Here is a 22,016-nt window from a genome sequence, read left to right as displayed (position 1 = left end):
TACCTCCCACATCTCTATGTTGTCTTACCCCCATCTCACTTCACAGATCTGAACCCTCTTTTTATCTCTTCCTTTTCCCAGTTTGTATCCACTCTCTAACTCCTGCATTCCCTGATTAATATCCATTCTCAGCCCTCACCTTCCCCCAATCTATATCCACTCATTCTCCTGTACCTCCCTCCCTAGTGCATGTCCCCTCTTTATCCACCTCCCTCCTCAATCTATATCTTCCTGTTGCCACCTATCCCTAGCATGTCCTCTCTCTAAAACACCCCTCCCTAGGTAGTATCTTTGTAACTACATCCTCAGTTTAATCATTGAATGCTCCCATATTCTGGCTCCTTATACTTACAAGTGCTGATGGTTAGATGTGCAGGGTCACTAACCAGTTGTCCTCTCTCCGTATCCTGCACCGCCATTAGTGCCAGCTTGTACCTGTGCCCTGGCTCCAGGTCACGCAGCGTGTATGCGTTTAACTTTCCATTAGGAATGTAGCGGCTTTTCATGTCACGGCTGGTTGTGATATTGATGACGTAACCATTGCTGGAGCCAGTCAGGCGGTTGTCCCAGCGCAGCTTTGCTGTAGTTGTTGTGGCAGCAGCCAGTACAAGGTTCTGAGGAGGCAGTGGTCCTGTGGCAGAAAGACACGGTGAGCTTTTCGTTAGCTACTTTGGCCAGGTTTTATAAGATAGCAGGGTTTGCCACCTGAAAAGTGAGTGGAGAATGCAAAGCTGCCGAGACTGGCTACCCGGCAGCCATTTAAACGTTAATTGCACAGAGATGGGATTTCTGCCCCTCACTCGGGAGGAAGTCCTCCCTCAGAGAGCTGGCGGCCAAGCTTCAGGATCTGCGGTGAACAGGACTGGGAGTGAAAGCAATCTCTAGAGTCTAAGTCCTGGGATTCCAGGACCAGGTAAGAGTTGGGGTCCCAGGATGGGAGGGGAGCTGTGGTCAGAGCGGCGTGGACAGGAGGGGGTTAGGGGTGTTAGTGGGGAAGCCAGTGGGGGAAGCAAGCGCCCACAGGAAGCATATTTTGTAAGGGGGATGGGGGGCTGGGGGAAGGTGGTGGCGGTGATGTTGAAAGGAAGTTGATGATGTAGGCACTGAACTCCCCCCTCTTCCAGCCCAAGGCCTGAGCAGGGTCCCTCTTTCGGCTTCCCCCATGACACGGAACTCCTCCCACCAGCCTGAAAATTGAGGCTGGGCAGGAAACGGTCCTTAAGTGGTCATTAATTGGCCATTTAAGGGCCTCAAAAGGGACAATTGGGGCAAGCCATCCTCAGCCTCTCCCATCGCACATTAAAATTGTGGAGAGGTCGGCACAGGCAGGAGCCTGGCAGGAAAGCCATCCGGGGAATTTTACCGGCCCCCCGGTCTGCAAACCTGCCAGTGGGGGAACGTAAAATTCTGCTCTTTATTCCCAGAACACTCATTTTTATAGCCTGCACACAGCCGGCCATGGGGAGCTGTACTCCTGCCACTGACAATCAGAAAATCAGGCTCCATTGTTAGTCGTAGCATGACTATCACCAAGCTCCTGAGTTTACATCTTGGAAATATCTGTGGCAAGAAAAAAACAGAATTAACGTTTCAGGTCGTAACCCCCTTACGTCAGAACTGGGAAAAGTTAGAATGTCATTTGGGCAGGTAAAATGGGGGGCTGGGGGGTGAAAAAAGGACAAAAGTGTAGGTCTGTGATAGGGCAGGAGATGGGGGAAATCAACTGACAAAAGAATTGGTGGAGCAGAGCCAAAGAGAGTAGTAAAGGGATAAGAAGCAAAAGGAATGTCCACAGGAAGTGTGAATAGTAGAACAATGAACAGCTGCCACCTGAAAGCAAAAACAAGATTAAGATTAAGACAAGATTAAGGTTTGCAAAAAAAAGGAAACAAAATTCATTGGGGGGTTGGGGGGGGTGGGGGGGGGGGTTTGGCGATCAAAGCTTGAGTCCAAAAGGCCTTAAGTCCATTTTGTTTCCTTTGCTCTGCCCCACAAACTCCTCTGTCATTTAATGTCCCCTAACTTCTGCCCGATCACAGTGCCCTCCCCCACTTGATTGCTTAAGTAATTCATTTTAATTGATCAAATTTAATTAAAACCAGCTACATTTCTAACTTTTCCCAGTTCTGATGGAAGGTCACATGTTAACCCTGTTTGCTCTCTACAGATGCAGTCTGACCTTCTGGGTATTCCAGCATTTTCTGTTTCTCTTTCAGATTTTCAGCAACTGCAGTATTTTGCTTATAAGTTTACATCTTTCTTGGGAAGGAGGAGGAACCAAAAGGCTCCAGGACATAGGACATTTCTCTGGCTGTGTTGCAGAGGCAGAAAGAGAGTGAGAGAGCAAGAGTGAGAGACAGACAAACAGGCAGAAAGAGGCAGAAAAATAGAGGCAGAGAGACAGACAGAGAAATATAGAGGGAGAGACTGACAAACAAAATAACAGATAGAATGAAAGGCAGCAAAAGAGGATAATAAGAACGTACAAACACAAGAAATAGGAGCGGGAGAAGACCATATGACCTGACATGTCTGCCCCACCATTCTATATGATCTTGGCCAATCTTCAGCTTCAAGTCCATTTTCCCACCCACTCCCCATATCTCCTGATTCTCTGAGAGACCGAAAATCTGTTTATCTCAGCCTTAAATATATTGAATGATGGAGCATCCACAACTCTTTTGGGGTACAGAATTCCAAAGATTCACAACACTTGAGTGAAGAAATTTCTCCCCAGCTTGGTTCTAAATGATCAGCCCCTAATCCTGTGACTGTGCTCCCATTTTCTAGATTCCCCAGCCAGGGGAAACAACCTCTCAGAATCTACCCTGTGAAGTTCCTTCAGAATTTTGTAGGTTTCAATGAAATCACCTCCCATTCTTCGAAGCTCCAGAGAGCATAGACCCAATTTACTCAGCCACTCATCACAGGACAACCCTCCCATCCCAGGGATCAACTCAGTGAACCTTCTCTCTGCCACTTTCAATGCAAGTAACTATGGAGACCAAAACTGCACACAGTATTCAAGTGTGGTCTCACTAAAGCCTCGTACAATTATAACAGGACTTCTTTATTCTTGTACTCCAATCCTCTTGCAATAAAAGCCAACACACCATTTGCCTTCCTAATTGCTTGCTGTACCGGCATACTAGCTTTCAGTGTTCCTTGTATGAGTGCACACAAGTCCCTCAGAACATTAATATTTATACGTTTCATGCTTTTTAAAAAATATTCTTCTTTTCTATCCTTACTACCAAAGTGAATAACTTCACACTTCTCCACATCACACACTATCTGCCATTTGTTTCCCACACATTTACCTGTCTATTTCTCTTTGTAGCCTCTTTGTGTCCTCCTCACAGTTTGCATTCAGCAAACTTAGATGCACTACTCTCTGTCTCTTCAGCTAAGTTATTAATATAGATTGTAAATAGCTGAGGCCCCAGCACTGATCCTTGCGGCACTCCATTACTCACAGCCTGCCAACTTGAAAAATTCCCTGTTTATTCCTACTCTTTGCTTCTTGTCTGTTAACCAATTCTCTATCCATGCCAATATCTTACCCCCAACTCCATGAGCCCTTATCTTACCTCTTGTGTGGCACGTTATTGAATCCCTTTTGGAAATCCAAATATGCTACATCAACTGATTCCCCTTTACCTATGCTGCTAGTTATATCCTCAGAAAAACTCTAATGAATTTGTCAAACACAAATTGAAAGGAAAGGAAAAGAAAAAGGTGACAAGGGAGAGAAGGAAGGAAAAAAAAAGAAAGACACAAGTTGCCTAATGTATGAAGCAAACAAATGACTTAAGTTTATATATTACCTTATTGTCTCAAACAAATTTACAAAATGTATAAAACTAATCAATTGCTGTTAAAGCAAATGTGACCTCCATTTTGCACCACAAGAAAAAAGGAAGATGAATGACCAATTAATGTGTTTTTGGTGTGATTAGTTGAGAAATGTTGATCATAATGTCCTGCATTTCTTCAAATCATTCTATGAGATCTTCAGCGTTTACCCAAAAAAGTGGATGAGGTTTAAAGTTGCATCCAAAGACAATGCATCAATCATTTAGTATTACACTGATGGGTCAGCATGAATAATGTGCTCAAGTACAAGAGTGGGGCTTAAGCTTTCAACCTTGTGTGGTCCAAAGATATCTATTATGTTCAACTTCAGGATACAAAACACAATTAGCCCCAGCACATTGGAGACAGCCAACAACACAGCTCACTAGTGTGCAAGGCCTTCGTGTGACCATCTGTGCAGAAGAATCCTAGTGGGTGGGGCTTTGCACTGGAATAGCTGGAGCACAGGGTAATATAGAATTGTGCAGCATAGAAGAAGGCCATTCAGCTCACTGTGCTGTCTCTCCAATTATTCCTACACCTTACTGGTTCCCAATAGCTTTCTACGCTCTTCCTTTTCAAATATATATCCAATTCCCTTTAAAATGTTCTTAGTGAACCTGCTTCTGCCACTCCTTCAGGCAATATTCCAAGTCATCATAACTCACTACATAAAAAAGTATAATCTTCCCTGTTGTTTTTTCTCTGCTAATGATCATAAATCTGTATCCTCTGGTTATTAATCTTCCCATCAGCATAAACAGTTTCTTCTTAAATATTTCATTACATCCCATCAGAATTTTAAACACCTATTCAGTCTCCCCATAACCTTCACTGCCTTAATAAGAACAATCCCAGTTTCTCTAGTCATTCCACAGAACTAATTTCCCTGTGCTCCAGTTATCATTCTCATAAATCTGATCATAAAGCCTATGTGTGTGGAGGAATACAACAAATTCTCACTCATCAAACTTCTCCCAGTGAATCCGTGATCTCAGTCACATGTCAGGGGGGAGGGGGAAAAGCTGCCAGTAGAGGGATAAAGATCGGACACAGTCAGTAGAATTCCCACTGTTTGGTCTCACACCTTGCTTAGTCAACAAGCAAAATATGCACAGGGGACTTGGACAAAAGGTTTCCTGATGCAGAAAGACAAAGGAAATCTTACCAGTTTGTTCTTACTTGGAGGTACGCCATCATAGGGATGGGCAATAAATGTTGGCCTTGGCAGCGACTCTCATGTCCCATGAATGAATAAAAAAAGCACAAAACCTTAAACATGAAGCACTAGCCATAAAACTGTGTAAGTTTAGCTATGATCCTACTGAATGGTGGAGCAGACTAGAGGGGCCTCACGGCCTAGCCAGCCCTGCTTTTATTTCTTATACTCTTCCAAGAGGAGTTATGAAGCATTTACAAAAGACAACAAAGGGCTGACATACAACAAACATCTGAGAAAAAAACAAAAAAAAACAAAAAAAAAAACAAAAAAACTGCGGATGCTGGAAATCCAAAACAAAAACAGAATTACCTGGAAAAACTCAGCAGGTCTGGCAGCATCGGCGGAGAAGAAAAGAGTTGACGTTTCGAGTCCTCATGACCCTTCGACAGAACTTGAGTTCGAGTCCAGGAAAGAGCTGAAATATAAGCTGGTTTAAGGTGTGTGTGTGGGGGGCGGAGAGATAGAGAGACAGAGAGGTGGAGGGGGTTGGTGTGGTTGTAGCGACAAACAAGCAGTGATAGAAGCAGATCATCAAAAGATGTCAACAACAATAGTACAATAGAACACATAGGTGTTAAAGTTAAAAGTTGGTGATATTATCTAAACGAATGTGCTAATTAAGAATGGATGGTAGGGCACTCAAGGTATAGCTCTAGTGGGTTTTTTTTTTATTTTATATAATGGAAATAGGTGGGAAAAGGAAAATCTTTATAATTTATTGGGAAAAAAAAAAGGGGGGAAACAGAAAGGGGGTGGGGATGGGGGAGGGGACTCACGACCTAAAGTTGTTGAATTCAATATTCAGTCCGGAAGGCTGTAAAGTCCCTAGTCGGAAGATGAGGTGTTGTTCCTCCAGTTTGCGTTGGGCTTCACTGGAACAATGCAGCAAGCCAAGGACAGACATGTGGGCAAGAGAGCAGGGTGGAGTGTTAAAATGGCAAGCAACAGGGAGGTTTGGGTCATTCTTGCGGACAGACCGCAGGTGTTCTGCAAAGCGGTCGCCCAGTTTACGTTTGGTCTCTCCAATGTAGAGGAGACCACATTGGGAGCAACGAATGCAGTAGACTAAGTTGGGGGAAATGCAAGTGAAATGCTGCTTCACTTGAAAGGAGTGTTTGGGTCCTTGGACGGTGAGGAGAGAGGAAGTGAAGGGGCAGGTGTTGCATCTTTTGCGTGGGCAAGGGGTTGTGCCATAGGAGGGGGTTGAGGAGTAGGGGGTGATGGAGGAGTGGACCAGGGTGTCCCGGAGGGAGCGATCCCTACGGAATGCCGATAAGGGGGGTGAAGGGAAGATGTGTTTGGTAGTGGCATCATGCTGGAGTTGGCGGAAATGGCGGAGGATGATCCTTTGAATGCGGAGGCTGGTGGGGTGATAAGTGAGGACAAGGGGGACCCTATCATGTTTCTGGGAGGGAGGAGAAGGAGTGAGGGCGGATGCGCGGGAGATGGGCCGGACACGGTTGAGGGCCCTGTCAACGACCGTGGGTGGAAAACCTCGGTTAAGGAGGAAGGAGGACATGTCAGAGGAACTGTTTTTGAATGTAGCATCATCGGAACAGATGCGACGGAGGCGAAGGAACTGAGAGAATGGGATGGAGTCCTTACAGGAAGTGGGGTGTGAGGAGCTGTAGTCGAGATAGCTGTGGGTGTCGGTGGGTTTGTAATGGATATTGGTGGACAGTCTATCACCAGAGATTGAGACAGAGAGGTCAAGGAAGGGAAGGGAAGTGTCAGAGATGGACCACGTGAAAATGATGGAGGGGTGGAGATTGGAAGCAAAATTAATAAATTTTTCCAAGTCCTGACGAGAGCATGAAGCAGCACCAAAGTAATCATCGATGTACCGGAGAAAGAGTTGTGGAAGGGGGCCGGAGTAGGACTGCAACAAGGAATGTTCCACATACCCCATAAAGAGACAGGCATAGCTGGGGCCAGCTATGCCTGTCTCTTTATGGGGTATGTGGAACATTCCTTGTTGCAGTCCTACTCCGGCCCCCTTCCACAACTCTTTCTCCGGTACATCGATGATTACTTTGGTGCTGCTTCATGCTCTCGTCAGGACTTGGAAAAATTTATTAATTTTGCTTCCAATCTCCACCCCTCCATCATTTTCACGTGGTCCATCTCTGACACTTCCCTTCCCTTCCTTGACCTCTCTGTCTCAATCTCTGGTGATAGACTGTCCACCAATATCCATTACAAACCCACCGACACCCACAGCTATCTCGACTACAGCTCCTCACACCCCACTTCCTGTAAGGACTCCATCCCATTCTCTCAGTTCCTTCGCCTCTGTCGCATCTGTTCCGATGATGCTACATTCAAAAACAGTTCCTCTGACATGTCCTCCTTCTTCCTTAACCGAGGTTTTCCACCCACGGTCGTTGACAGGGCCCTCAACCGTGTCCGGCCCATCTCCCGCGCATCCGCCCTCACTCCTTCTCCTCCCTCCCAGAAACATGATAGGGTCCCCCTTGTCCTCACTTATCACCCCACCAGCCTCCGCATTCAAAGGATCATCCTCCGCCATTTCCGCCAACTCCAGCATGATGCCACTACCAAACACATCTTCCCTTCACCCCCCTTATCGGCATTCCGTAGGGATCGCTCCCTCCGGGACACCCTGGTCCACTCCTCCATCACCCCCTACTCCTCAACCCCCTCCTATGGCACAACCCCTTGCCCACGCAAAAGATGCAACACCTGCCCCTTCACTTCCTCTCTCCTCACCGTCCAAGGACCCAAACACTCCTTTCAAGTGAAGCAGCATTTCACTTGCATTTCCCCCAACTTAGTCTACTGCATTCGTTGCTCCCAATGTGGTCTCCTCTACATTGGAGAGACCAAACGTAAACTGGGCGACCGCTTTGCAGAACACCTGCGGTCTGTCCGCAAGAATGACCCAAACCTCCCTGTTGCTTGCCATTTTAACACTCCACCCTGCTCTCTTGCCCACATGTCTGTCCTTGGCTTGCTGCATTGTTCCAGTGAAGCCCAACGCAAACTGGAGGAACAACACCTCATCTTCCGACTAGGGACTTTACAGCCTTCCGGACTGAATATTGAATTCAACAACTTTAGGTCGTGAGTCCCCTCCCCCATCCCCACCCCCTTTCTGTTTCCCCCCTTTTTTTTTCCCAATAAATTATAAAGATTTTCCTTTTCCCACCTATTTCCATTATATAAAATAAAAAAAAAACCACTAGAGCTATACCTTGAGTGCCCTACCATCCATTCTTAATTAGCACATTCGTTTAGATAATATCACCAACTTTTAACTTTAACACCTATGTGTTCTATTGTACTATTGTTGTTGACATCTTTTGATGATCTGCTTCTATCACTGCTTGTTTGTCGCTACAACCACACCAACCCCCTCCACCTCTCTGTCTCTCTATCTCTCCGCCCCCCACACACACACCTTAAACCAGCTTATATTTCAGCTCTTTCCTGGACTCGAACTCAAGTTCTGTCGAAGGGTCATGAGGACTCGAAACGTCAACTCTTTTCTTCTCCGCCGATGCTGCCAGACCTGCTGAGTTTTTCCAGGTAATTCTGTTTTTGTTACAACAAACATCTGTCCACTTAAATTGAGTGGGCAATGGATCCAGCTACCTGACGAATGATTTCCCACTTAACCTGCTGTCAAAGCCTAACTGCTGTGACCCTTAGATCCTTGCAGGTGCAATGAGGTGTGAACTTATATACAATGCTTCAGAGAGGATCAGAACCTACGTGTCCACACAGGCAGGGGTGGAGCTGTGAGACCCTCCAAAAGGCCCTCCTGAGCCTCAAAACTCATCTGTGGCATGGCTTCTACTGTATAAAGTTCTCCTGGAGAAAGGTCACTGCAGGTAAACAAGAAAGGAAAGCAAATAATTCATTACTTTAAAAGACTTCAGTTTGACCATCAACTGCCCTATGCCCCCGGCCCACCACTCACCCCAACTATCTTGAGTGCTGAGCAATTTTGGGATACTGTTGCACAGGCACAGAGGGTACCATGTCCAAATGGCCATTTGGCACAATTGGCCCTGTGTAGTGCTACTCAATTATGGCCACGTCACTGTTAAAATACAATCATATCCTCACATAGGTTGGATTTTATCAGGGCAACGGGGAGGGGCCTGATAATGGGCCGGAAAGCAGGGGGCAATCCCACCATGGCTGGTTGGGGGGGCTCAGAGGCCTTTTAGGCCCAAGCAGCAGCTAATTAGCTGCCATCGAGGCACCCATCCCATTGAAAGGTTCTTGCCCCCAAGAGCTGTGGCCAATCAGAGTGTGGGCAGCTCTTCAATGCCAGGAGCTTGACTGGGAGAGGTGGCCACTGCGAGGACTGCGCCCAGCCAAGAGGACTCTGCCCTCGCAACATGATGAATGAGGTTGAGGGTTGACAGGGCCAGTCAGGCAGTGAGGTGGGGTGGCGGGAGTTGGGGGGGGGGTGTGGAGGTGGCATTGGTGAGGGTAGGTGTGGGCTGTTGCCACAGGAGCAGCCATTGCCACTGGGGAGCCCTATAGGGTCCACAGAGTATCCAATTAGGAGGACCTCACCATCCCCCAGGGAGGCCGGCAGGGTTCATCAGCCAGTCTCCCCATTTGGGGGAGGGGCTACCCACCACTGATAAAATGCCACTGCCAATGGGAAGAAGCCCCTAACTGGACACTAAAATGGCTGGCCTCAGGGCGGAAGGGCCGTGCTCCAGCTTCCCTGCTGCTGGCAGAATGCCAGGGCAGCAGGAAGATAATGGGCACTCCCACCCCTGCCTTTCTTCACTATTTTGTGAGCCCCCCTGCCGCCCAGCTCACCTCTAAAGGACTGGTAAAATCCAGCCTCATGTCAGCACGCAAACTGACCAGCCAACGTCACTGAACATTAATCAGCAATGAGAACCATGGCTAATTCCCCCCTCCGGCTATCCCACTGATAGCCTCACTTCACAAACCCGCACTGCTCCCCTACCTCCAACCACCAAGAGCTCTGGGACACTGTGTTCAACTGCAGAATCCAAAGCCTAGTCCCGGCTAAGGCTGATGAAGAAAGTTCCCATTGGGCAGTAGCTGCTTGGTAATTATGAGTACATTTGTGGAAATATACCTCACTGACATCTGGAGCTGGGGGAAATATTACACCAGTGAATACTCCCCTCAGCCTGATTATGGGGGCGGTGGGTGAAATTAGTGGGGCAGGGACACATTGATGGGAAGTGGGGGTTCATTACTTACCGAAAGGTGTAGTGCGTGAGATTTGGCGCCAGCAGAACTGTCATTTCTCCAGCTGAGTCAGAAGACTTCAGAGAGAGCCGGATAGCGCTGATAATCGACTGTTTTGCGCTCTGCAAAGACCAGGTGACGGATATGCTGGAGGCAGTGACATTCGCCACTGACAGGTTTCCAATAGGACCAGGTTCTGGAGGGAAGAAGAGAAATCACCATCACTTGGAGCCTTACACCATAAGGGGCATTATGCTGCCCACCCCCCCCCCCCCCCCCCCCCTCCCCCAACTCTGATTCAGGCTACCCCTGTGGAGGTACTGATGGGATGGAGCAGCACAGGAGGTAGGAATGAATCACAGTGAATTAGAAACAGAAAAATGGAGGTACACAGAAGGGCCAGTCAGCATCTGAAAGATAAAGAGAGGTTAACAGTTAATGTGGCTACCATGCATCCAATGACAGCAATTTCACTGGAGTAGTAATCCAGAGGCCGAGGCTAATGCACTGGGGACAAGGTTTCAAATCCCACCATGGCAGCTGGTAGAATTTAAATTCAATTAATAAATCTGGAATTGAAAATTGGTCTCAGTGATAGTAACCATGAAACTACCATCAATTAGTGTAAAAACCCATTTGGTTTACCAATGTCCTTTAGGGAAGGAAATTTGTTCATCTTACCTGGTCTGACCTACGTGTGACTCCAGACTCACAGCAATGTGGTTGACTCTTAATTGCCCTGTGAAATGGTGTGGCAAGCCACTCAGTTCAAGGGCAATCAAGGATGGGCAACAACTACTGACCTCACCAGCGCCACTCACATCCTATGAAAGAATATTTTAAAAATTGGTCTCAGAAATCCCAAACTGTGAGAAGAGGGGTGGAGGAGGGAGAAACATCAGATGGAGCTTAAGGTTTCAGTTTTGCCTCAACATTGGCTCTCCCTCTAATTGTGGGAATAATAATGTCTCTTTAATTGAGGTGTCCACCACTTCCTCCCATCAAATTTTAAGGCATGCAGTAGCCAGAACAATGCATACAGGTTAAAATCTTTGGTCAGATTTAACTGTAGGCGAATATGAGAAACAAAAAGGCACAGGCGACTACGAGGCAAGAAAAGGGAGTTCTCTGTGGTTCTTATCATAAGCTTTTGAGTGAGTCATTTAAAGTAAATTATGTGAGGTCAGATATCACAGTGCCCTGAATTGTGTACTTCTGTTTAGAGGCTTGTCAAAGAATCCAAAGAAGATTTCAAGATTCCATCTAAAGCTCTCTCCCACCCTAGACCTTAAGCCTAGTTTCTCTCCTATCTCCCCTCATGCCCTCGCCGAACTCAACTTGTCCATGAAACCAACCTCCTGCTCCATCAATCCTATTCCCACTAAACAGCTGACTGCCAAACTTCCCCTCCTGGCTGATATTGTTAACATTCTCTTTCCACAGGTACCGTATGCTTCTGCTTCCGAGCTGCTGTCATTAGCCCTTTCCTCAAAAAACTAACCCTTGACCTCACTGTCCTTGCAAACAAGCCAATTCCAACCTCCCTTTCATGACCAAAGTCCTTGAATGTGTTGTCCCCTCCAAAATCTGTGCCATCTTTCCCAGAACTCTGCGCTTGAATTCCTCCAATCAGGTTTCCACCCCTGCCCAAAATGGTTCTTATCAAGGATACAATTGTCATCCTATGTGACTGTGACAAAGGTAAACTATCCTTCCTCATCCTTCTCAACTGGTCTGCAGCGTTTGGCATGGTCGACTGTGCCATCCTCCTCCAATGCCTCTCTACCATGGTCTAGATATGTGACTGCATATGTCTGTTTCCGTTATTATCCGGTTAAAACTTCTCTTCCTGAAATGCACCATTACCTCTTGGGTCCCCCAAGAATCAATCCTTGGCCCTCTCCTATTGCTCATCTACATGCTGTTCCTTGGCAACATGATCCAAAAACACAGTATTAGTTTCATATGTATGTTGATGACATCCAGCTGTTCCTCACAATCACCTCTTCACCATCTCTAAAGGTGTCAGTGCTTGTCTGATATCTGATGCTGGATGAGCAGAAATTTCCACCAACTAAGTATTGGAAAGACCAAAGCCATTGTCTTCAATCCGCTGCCAGAAACTCCACTCCCTAACCGCCAACTCAATTCTCCTCCCTGGCAACAGTCTGAGTCTGAAGCAGATGGTATGCAATGTTGATGCCATATGATGAGTTTCCTTCCACATATTCACGCCATCACTAAGACCACCTATTTCCTAAAATTGTCCAACTCCGCCCCTGCTTCAGCTCATTATCTGCTGAAAACCTCATCCATGTCTTTGTTAGCACTAGAGTTGACTATTCCAATTCACTCCTGGCCGGCCTCTCATGTTCTATCCTCCATAAACTTGAGGTCACCCAAAACTCTGCCTGTGCCATAACCTGCACCAAATCCTGTTCACTTATCACCTCTGTGCTCACTGACCTACACTGGCTCCTGGTTAAGCAATGCCTCAACTTTAAAATTCCCATCCTTGATTTCAAATCTCTTCGTGGCCTTGCTCCTCCAGTCCCACAGCCTCCTGAGATAACTGCACTTCTCCAATCCTGGCCTCATCAGCATACCCGGTTTGAATCACTCCACCAATGGTGACCTTGCCTTCAGCTGCCAAGGCCTTAAATTCTAGAATTGCCTTCCTAAACCTCTCAGATTGTCTTTTCTCCTTTAAGATGCTCCTTAAAATCTATTGTGTTATCTAAGCCTTTGGTCCACCTCCTCATTATTTCACGTGGCTTAGTGTCAAATTTTGTTGGAAAGCACTCCAGTTAAGTGCCTTGTGATTCTTTATTGTGTTAAAGGCACTTTATAAATACAAGTTGTTGTTGTGGTTGTATTTGTCGACTTTAAAAGCAACTTTGTCTTTGGGAATAAAACAGACCCTTCAAAGATTGTCCCTCATGAACACACGTACCCAGCAAAGCATAATAATTGAAGAAACCAGTATCCCACAGAGATATTCACTGGCTCTCAGTATAATGTTCCTCATTACCTAATGATATACATCTACATATTGAGAAAATCCCCTAGAATCGAAACATAGGGTGTGCTAATGTTGCAAATGTGATGACAATTGCGTGCATAGTCTGGTTGTGATTAAGAGCGGCTGATATTAATTGGGGAAAGGTTAGGGCACATGGATGAGAACCAGTGTGGGGAAACTATGTGGAAGGGAAAAGTAGTCTGGACTTTTGTCCTGCTGAGTTTTGTGAATAACCTATGTTGAAGACAGACTGGCTCCAGCTTCTTCCTTTGCTCGATGGATGTTCACCGAATTAACAGGGGTGTGTCCCATGGACATGACGAGTTGCATTTTGTGTATTCTGTTATGCATTAAGACAGCAGAGAAAATTAGTTTCAGACAAATATTTGCCATTAAACATGAGGCTTAGATTTGATCATTTGTGGCCTTGGCAGTGTTCCAGGTATGGACTTGAACTTGCTCCCAAGCTGACACAGCACCACAATTACACAAATACATTAGTGAATCTCTCATGGTGATGCTTGCAGCCAGTTGGATCATATGTCATTTAATAGAAACAGTTTATATTATATAATGAACAATATATTCTGTTACAGTGAAGCTGCATCTACTGAAAGCCACAAATGATATAATTGTTCTAAAGTAAACAGCGCTTTAGGGTTTAGTTTTGTGGTATTGTGCAGATTGGAAAATACTTGTGTGTTTCAGGCTTTGGGTCGGAGGCTGGCAGCATTAAATGACTAGCTTTCCATCTCTTTTAATATTGACGAATAAAGTGCAACATCTGGATGTGATGGACCAAATCTGTGGAAGATGTATTGTTTTTATAAGCATACTTGGGCTGATCTCCCATGCCATTGCACACGTGGGGCTAGAATTTCATTACTGATTTGCTCAGTTTAAAAGGCCCAGTTGGACTTAATTTTCACTCCAGGGAGACTCGGGCAGGATAGATCTGGGTCTGTCGATCCCGGAAGCAGATAATAGACGGCCTTTGGGGGGGTGGGGGAGTGCCAAGGCGGGCTGGTAGAAGGCCCCCTCTGTTCTCTGGGGCTTCATCCCATATGGTTTAGAAGCTGTTAGGCCCTCTAACCCTCACCCCTCCCACTCCCCATGCCAAATCATGCCACCTCCATGTCAACTCATGCCCCCATGTACCCACTCCCCTTACCCCCTCTTACCTTACATGTTGCCTCCATAGCCTCTTCACCATGGGCAGACCTCAGGCGCCACATGGAGATGAAAAAAAAGTCTAACAATCTATTACAGCACTCCCTCATACACATTTGGTATTAAAAAAAAAAGCTCCCATTCACAAAATCCATTCAAAGCTTTTAAATCTTCTCAAGTGGTTAAGTTCTAATAAAAACAAACCCTTTATTCAGCCACACATTGTTAGGAACAATGTATAACTTTAAGTTTAACTTAGAAAAAGCTGTGCTGTTGCCTAGCAACAGGGGTCCAGGAAAACAGAGACACAGGGAAAGACAAAAGGACATTTCAGTCAGTGTGTGTATGTCAGAGAGTGGAGGCAGAAGTTCTAAACTCTATAGTAAGAAACCATGCATGATTGCTGGGGAACCGAGTTTAAGGAACTCATGTGTTTGTTCTGAAGTTGAACTAATAATGACTTTGAATAGCAGTATTTGGGTGTCTCATGGGGAGATACCAGCTAAGGAAAAATCATCTAATGAATGCTCAGAAGTCTACCAGAAGAAAAACTGTTTGCAACTGGGCCAGCCCAAGCAAGAAGTCTTGGCATTGAGATAGTGGTAAATCTGCATTGGGGTTTTGTGTCTGTAAAGGTAATGCTTTGATAAAAGGAATAGTGTGAGTTTGAATCATTTTCAGGCGTTTGTACTGAAATCTTTCCAATATTTTTTGTCTAGTGTAATATAGTTCATTTTTTTGTTTAATAAAAGTTTTATCCCTTGTGTTAAAAGTACACCAGCAGACTCTTGAGAATTTGTTCAGTATCTGATCTCCACAGTTTTCTAAAAAATAAAGTTAGGATCTATCAAGCCAGGTTTTACTCTGGGATTTGATCTGTGCAGTATTAACATCAAAGACAACTAATCCTTTAATTTTACCAAACGCATCTTCCCTTCACCCCCCAGGCGGCATTCCACAGGGATCGTTCCCTCCGGGACACCCTGGATCACTCCTCCATCACCCCCTACACCTCAACCCCCTCCCATGGCACCTTCCCATGCAACCACAGAAGGTGCAATACCTGCCCCTTTACTTCCCCTCTCCTCACCGTCCAAGGGCCCAAACACTCCTTTCAAGTGAAGCAGCATTTCACTTGCACTTCCCTCAATTTAGTCTATTGCATTCGTTGCTCCCAATGCGGTTTCCTCTACATTGGAGAGACCAAACGCAGACTGAGTTACCGCTTTGCAGAACATCTTTGGTCTGTCCGCAAGCATTACCCAGACCTCCCTGTCGCTTGCCATTTCAACACTCCACCCGCTCTCATGCCCACATGTCTGTCCTTGGCCTGCTGCATTGTTCCAGTGAAGCTCAGTGCAAACTGGAGGAACAGCACCTCATCTTCCGACTTGGCACTTTACAGCCTTCCGGACTGAATATTGAGTTCAACAATTTTAGATCATGAATTCTCTCCTCCATCACCACCCCTTTTCCAATCCCCCCATTTTTTTCCCCCAATAATTTATATAGATTTTTCTTTTCCCACCTATTTCCATTATTTTTAAATGTATTTCCATCCATTGTTTTATCTCTACCTTTTACCCTTTTTCGATTCCTTCACCCCACCCCACCCCCACTAGGGCTATCTGTACCTTGCTTGTCCTGCTTTCTACCTTTAATTAACACATTCCTTAGATAATATCACCACCTTCAATACCTCTTTGTCCTTTTGTCTGTGACATCTTTTGGTTATCCCCACCTATCACTGGCCCTCTATCAAGCTCTGCTTGTCCCCCACCTCCCACTTTAAACCAGCTTATATTTCACCTCTCTTCTATTTTTACTTAGTTCTGTTGAAGAGTCATTTGGACTCGAAATGTTAACTGTCTTCCTTTCCACAGATGCTCCAAGACCTGCTGAGTTTTTCCAGGTGTTTTTGTTTTTGCTTTGGATTTCCAGCATCCGCAGTTTTTTGCTTTTAATCCTTTAATTGCCTCTTTAAAATGTGAATCAAACTATGAACTCAGAAGCCGATGCTGAGATGACAATAGCTTTTGAAATTCAACCAAGCATTCACAATGATATAAATACTTATCATTGGGAAATGTAAACAAGACCTCCATGAAACTTCACGAACAGATGCTAATATTTTCTTCTAACCTACACCAGATGGCCTGTCAATCAAAACAGTTTTTTTTTTAACTCTAACTGACAGCTTAAGCCTTTTTTCATATTTAAAGAGCAGAGGGTTGAAAAAAACTTCAGATCATGACACTTAAACAGATCTTATAGGCCCTTCAAAAGTGTTCATGTCTATTCCATCAATTTGTGACTTCTAAACTGCAGGATAAGGTGCTTGGAACAGCCAATGTTTGAACTCAGCACTAAGTTCAAATGGTCCTGTTGGGTCCCTATTTCCCTTCTGTGTGATTCGTGCTCTATCCCCTTATCCCTGCCAGCAAAAACTAGATCTGTCAGAAATGGGAGCAGGATTTCTGCATCTGGGTTCCATCCACCTTTTTAAAGGTCTTCAGAGTTGCCCCAAATCCACAAAAATTGAGCCCGCTATGTCAAATATGTTTTACCAGGACAGCGACACGAAATCATGTAATGCACAGTGTATCTTTAAGGCATAAAAATGTATTTGTTAAGTAAATGTAGGTTCAGGTCAAATCAAAGTTTTTTCTTGTTAGGGAACTTTACAGATTGGAATGTACTTGCTGCAGCTCAGTTGGCAGCACTCTGCCTCTGAATCGGGAGGCCATGGATTCATGTCCCAATCTAGAGAGTTGAACGTGTAAGCTGAGCACTGGGGAAAAGTTGCACTGTCAGAAGTGCAGCTTTTGGAAGAGATGCAAGCTCCAGTCTTCCCATTTACCTGCAAATAAATGATCCCATGGCATGATTTTGAAGAAGATTAAAGCAGTTCTCCCCATTGTGCTGAGTAATATTTATCTCTCAACCAAAACCATTGAAACAGACTACCTGATCATCATGTCTCAGTTTGTGGGACCTTGCTGTGAGCCACCTGGTAGCAACAGTTCCCTATATTAAAACAGTGATTACAATTCGAAATCACTGCTGTAAAGTGCGTCAAGGTATTCTGAAGCCATGAAAGGCATAGCATGAATGAAATTCTTTCTTTAATTATAGGTACTAAGTCAGCCAGCCAGTCAGTATCAGAGGCCTGTGAAAAAGGATGGTGTGTGTCATTCCGACATACAATTACAAAATGCCATTGCACATAAAAGGAGCTTGCAAAATGCAAAACATCCTGTGGCTTGTGCCAGTTCTCTTAAAGGGACAGGCCAGAGGAATGACAAACTAGGAGTTTGTCTGAAGTTACCAATGGGTGAAAATGGTAGTGATTGGATTTCTTGGGAGAAAAAGGAATAATGAAGGAATGTGGAAACACAGTGTGGAATGAACATACGTACTTGTCCACACAAGGAGCACAGCAGGCTTGCTGATGTCATTCTGATTGGCGTTACGTTTGACTGAGAAAATAGAGATGTTGTAAAGTCTGCCTGGGGATAATGGCCTCAGCCGGTGCTGTGATCTACTTTTGTCGACAAAATCAGTCTTGCGCACTTTCCCATCGTAGGACGTGTACGTTACCGCAAAGCCATCGATCAGCTCCTGTGCACTGTCGATCCCGGGGGCAAGCCACGAGATTTCAATCTCAGTACCTTCTGATTTTTCCACCTTCAGTGCTGCTGGTGGAGCAAGTTCTGGGAAACAAAATGGAAGAGGAATGAGCAGAATGGCAGTGCTCGCTGAGAACAAGCCAACAGCAGTCACTCTTTTACATTTCCTCTACAGCTCTGCCGTGACCTCCACCCTGCTGCCATTTCCATCGAGAGGGGAGTAAAGTACTGAAGGAGTAAAGGCGATTTGTTGTAACAGCCCCATTTATTCTGCAGCCCATTCATACTTCATCCCAACGGAGGCCCTGCCTTCCATTTAATCTCCTTTTACAGGCCTTTTACATGTACAATCTGCCCCATTATCAATTCGACCTTCCCATTTAACCTTCTTCCACAGCCCATATGCAGCTCTACCCTAACATAGACATTACACCACGTATTTAATTTTCCAAAGCCCGTGTGCAATCTACCTCACCAGGGGCTCTATCTCACCCATTTCATTTCCTGTGGAATTGTTCATAGAAGTCAGCCCATCATGCCTGTTTCAATGAGCTATCCAATTAGTTCTGCTGTCCTATTCTTTCCCAAGTCCTGAAAATTCTTTCCTTTTTGAGGATATATCCAATTCCTTTTAGAAAATTATAATTGAACATGCTTCTATCACCCTTTCAAGCAGTCCACTGCAGATCATAACTGCGTTTAAAAACAGGTCTCGTCAATTCTCCTTTAATTCTTTTGTTAATGAGCTGAACAACCCTTCTGCCTCTGGAAGCAGTTTCTCCTTATTTTCTCTAACAAAACAGCAGACAGCTGGGAACACCACCAACTGGAAGTTCCCCTCCAAGCTACTCACCATCCTAGCTTGGAAATATATCACCATTCCTCACTGCCGCTGGGTCAAAATCCTGGAACTCTCTCCCTAACAGCACAGTGGGTGCGGATACTCAAACAACATCACAAAAACAGATTGTCTGGCAATTATCATAATGGTGACGTTGGGAGCTTGCTGTGCACATATTGGCTGCCACGTTTCCTACATTACAATACTGTCTACATTTCAAAAGTTCTTAATTGGCTGTAAAGCATTTCAGGATATCCTGAGGTCTTTTCTAGTCTTTCTCTCTTTTTGTTTCTTCCCTCCAACCTTTAACATTGTCCCATTTATTTTATATAACCTCTCCTTGTTCTTCCTTCCAAGATGCATCGCTTCACTTGTGTGCTGTATAACTATTCCTGATTCCCAAAGCTATTTAAGCAAAGCTCTTAACATTCATCCATGTTCATTCTCCACTATTCAACCTTGGCCTGCTGCAGTTACCCTTCCTCCCTCCAACCACAATACCACATGTTCCATACACAGTGTCCCAGTGTTGTCCAATACTTTAGTCACTAGACACATGTGCCTAATTACGTTTATGATTAATGAAAAAATAATAATGGAGAGGTGGTTGGGTGCATGATTATAATGCTCCAATCACATGGCCTATGTATTTGAACTTTAACCCTTTTATGTTCCTGTTGGTTATCTGATAGGGTAAAAAGCTAAGTCAGCAAATTTTTCGATTGTTGTGAATGCTTTACTTCTTTGGTTACTGAACGCTGGTAGATTTTTGTAAGGTAAATATCCACATTATAAGTATCTGTGTTGTACAAGTGTGTGTGATGCATTTTCTACAAAAATTAGTGCCTGGGACTAAATTGATGTCGCCGTAGCCTCATGTGTGGCTAGTTAGCAATTCCTACTGAACACTACTCTATCCCTATAGCCTGTAATTCTCTCCCAATCAAATTTTATTCAGCTCCTTTTTGAAAGAGATAATGGAGAAGATTTTCCTCAGTTTGCAGCCGGGTGTACTGGATCATCCAGGCACAGCAAATTTCAAGAAAAAAATTGGGCAGGTCTTTGACAAGTTCATGCTTTGACCTGCCTGGCTCTACAATGCTGACTTTCCAAAGGCAATCTGCTGTATCTGGGTGTAGGCCCTGCTTTTTATACTATGTTACTTCCAATGGTGCTGAATGTCTGTCACTGCCAGCTCCTCTCACGCTTGTACTCATTGTCTGTCGCTACTCTGCCTCTCACGCCTGTACTGACTGTCCATCACTCCCATATTCTCTCATGCCTGTACTGATTGTCCATCACATCCACTTTCCCTCATGCCTGTACTGATTGTCCATCACTTCCACCTTCCCTCATGCCTGTACTGATTGTCTATCACTGCCACCCCCTCTCATGCCTGTACTCATGGTGTGTCACTCCCACCTCCTCTCACCCCTGTACTGATTATCCATCACTTCCACCTCCTCTAACACCTGTACTGATTATCCATCACTCCCAGCTCCACTCACATTTGTATCAGCATTCTAACACTCCTGCTTGGCTTGCACCTGTCTAAATGGTTCTATGGTGAGTGTTTTCCCCTTACCTGCATCGCAGTGTTTTCCTGAGTATCCGACTTTGCAAGTGCAGATGTATGATTCATTTACAGTGCGACAGAAACCACGAGCACCACAGGGGCTTAGAAGGCAAGGATTCACAACTGGCAGAACAACACAGAGAAATACAACATTACTTAACCATTATCAGTGCTGGCACACTGGGAAAATGTGTGAAGTGTAAATTCCAACCACATAGAGTGAGGAAGACTGCAAACTCATAGATATAAATGGAATTGTGCTGATTTGTAATTCTAATATTAATCAATAGGTTGCATATTAGAATCTAATTGGATCAGATAAGGTGAAGGAATGAGTGTAGCTGATTGGGAAAATTATGCCAGATTTCTACTCATTTAGTGCTCCATCTGATTTTTCAGTTGATATTAAACTGGCATCATAGGTTCCTCCCAATATACAATGTATTATAATAAAATTTAACCCCCATGCTCGAAAACACTGTTTACAGAAGTGTGGATGATGTTTTACTCCGTATCTAATGTGTGCTATGTCTAACCCTCTGAGTGTTCAATGGGGCACTGTAGGGGGAGTTTTATTCTGTATGTAACCTGTATTATGATTTACCCAATAATACTTGTTGAAACAATGCAGAAAAGGCTTTACCCTGTGTCTCATTTACTTCATCATTAGATACTGTCATGAAATATTGCAAATAGTTAAAAAAGATTATCAAGCAGAATTGATGTGTTTTAATCACCTGAAAGCTGGCCAATTCTTTGGTTCTTAGACTGCAGCCTAACCTCTTGCCTAACTGACAAACTGATCCAGTGTACGCTTTCTGACACTTGCACACAAAGGTGTTAATCTCATCCTTACACACCCCGCCACTCAAACAGGGTGTGAGGAACATTCATTGATATTTGAGGACAGAGGCCAGGAATTTCCGGCCCCGCCATGGTGGGACAGCCAAAAGTCCATTGATTTTCGACGGGACTGGACGATCCTGGCGGTGGGTGGGGCTGGAAAATCCCGCCCAGAGAGTTTAAATGTTAACAGCATTGATACTTTCCAACCTTCTCCATTCTTTGGAAAACCATGACTGCTGCTGGCATTCCACTATGTCATGCTGATTGCCTTCAGCATTTCAGCTGAATGGTGCAAACAATGGATTTTGATATGCTATTTGACTGTTTGGGGCATCACTGCATTTGGTTAAATTGATTAAATACATCGAATAATTAATTGAAAAAATGAAACAAGGTTATTTAGGAATGGCAGTGCAAGTGGTCTGACTCTGCAAGTGCAGCATGTGTGAGTTTGGGTAAAATTAAAAGCAGTCAGAGAAATGTCAAGGCTGTTGAAGAGAGTCGTGATTAAGGTCAAAATAAGGAGATTGGGTCAGGAAGGACCCAGAGCTTAATAATGATAATAGAGGCATTAATGACCAAGGCGACATCAGGGAAAAATAGGAAAAAGTTAAAGCTAAAGGCCTTATATCCGAATCAGAGAA

General features: G+C 44.8%; 1 protein-coding gene across 2 annotated transcripts in view; it reads right to left on the bottom strand.

Moving 5' to 3' along the window:
• Positions 1-22,016, bottom strand: part of sned1 (sushi, nidogen and EGF-like domains 1) — a 229,237-nt gene that overhangs the window by 50,419 nt on the left and 156,802 nt on the right. For both annotated transcript variants that reach the window (XM_041181506.1, XM_041181515.1), the window contains exons 16-20: positions 20,536-20,649; positions 17,900-18,193; positions 10,301-10,484; positions 8,813-8,925; positions 353-631 (exon numbers count right to left, since the gene is read on the bottom strand). In XM_041181506.1, coding sequence (XP_041037440.1) covers positions 353-631; positions 8,813-8,925; positions 10,301-10,484; positions 17,900-18,193; positions 20,536-20,649 — 984 coding nt within the window. The remainder of the gene's footprint in view (positions 1-352; positions 632-8,812; positions 8,926-10,300; positions 10,485-17,899; positions 18,194-20,535; positions 20,650-22,016) is intronic.

The sequence above is a fragment of the Carcharodon carcharias genome, chromosome 2 (genome assembly GCF_017639515.1).
Source record: "Carcharodon carcharias isolate sCarCar2 chromosome 2, sCarCar2.pri, whole genome shotgun sequence".
NCBI lineage: Eukaryota > Metazoa > Chordata > Chondrichthyes > Lamniformes > Lamnidae > Carcharodon > Carcharodon carcharias.
Note: the sequence above shows the minus strand (reverse complement) of the source record. Positions and strands in the feature narration are given on the sequence as shown.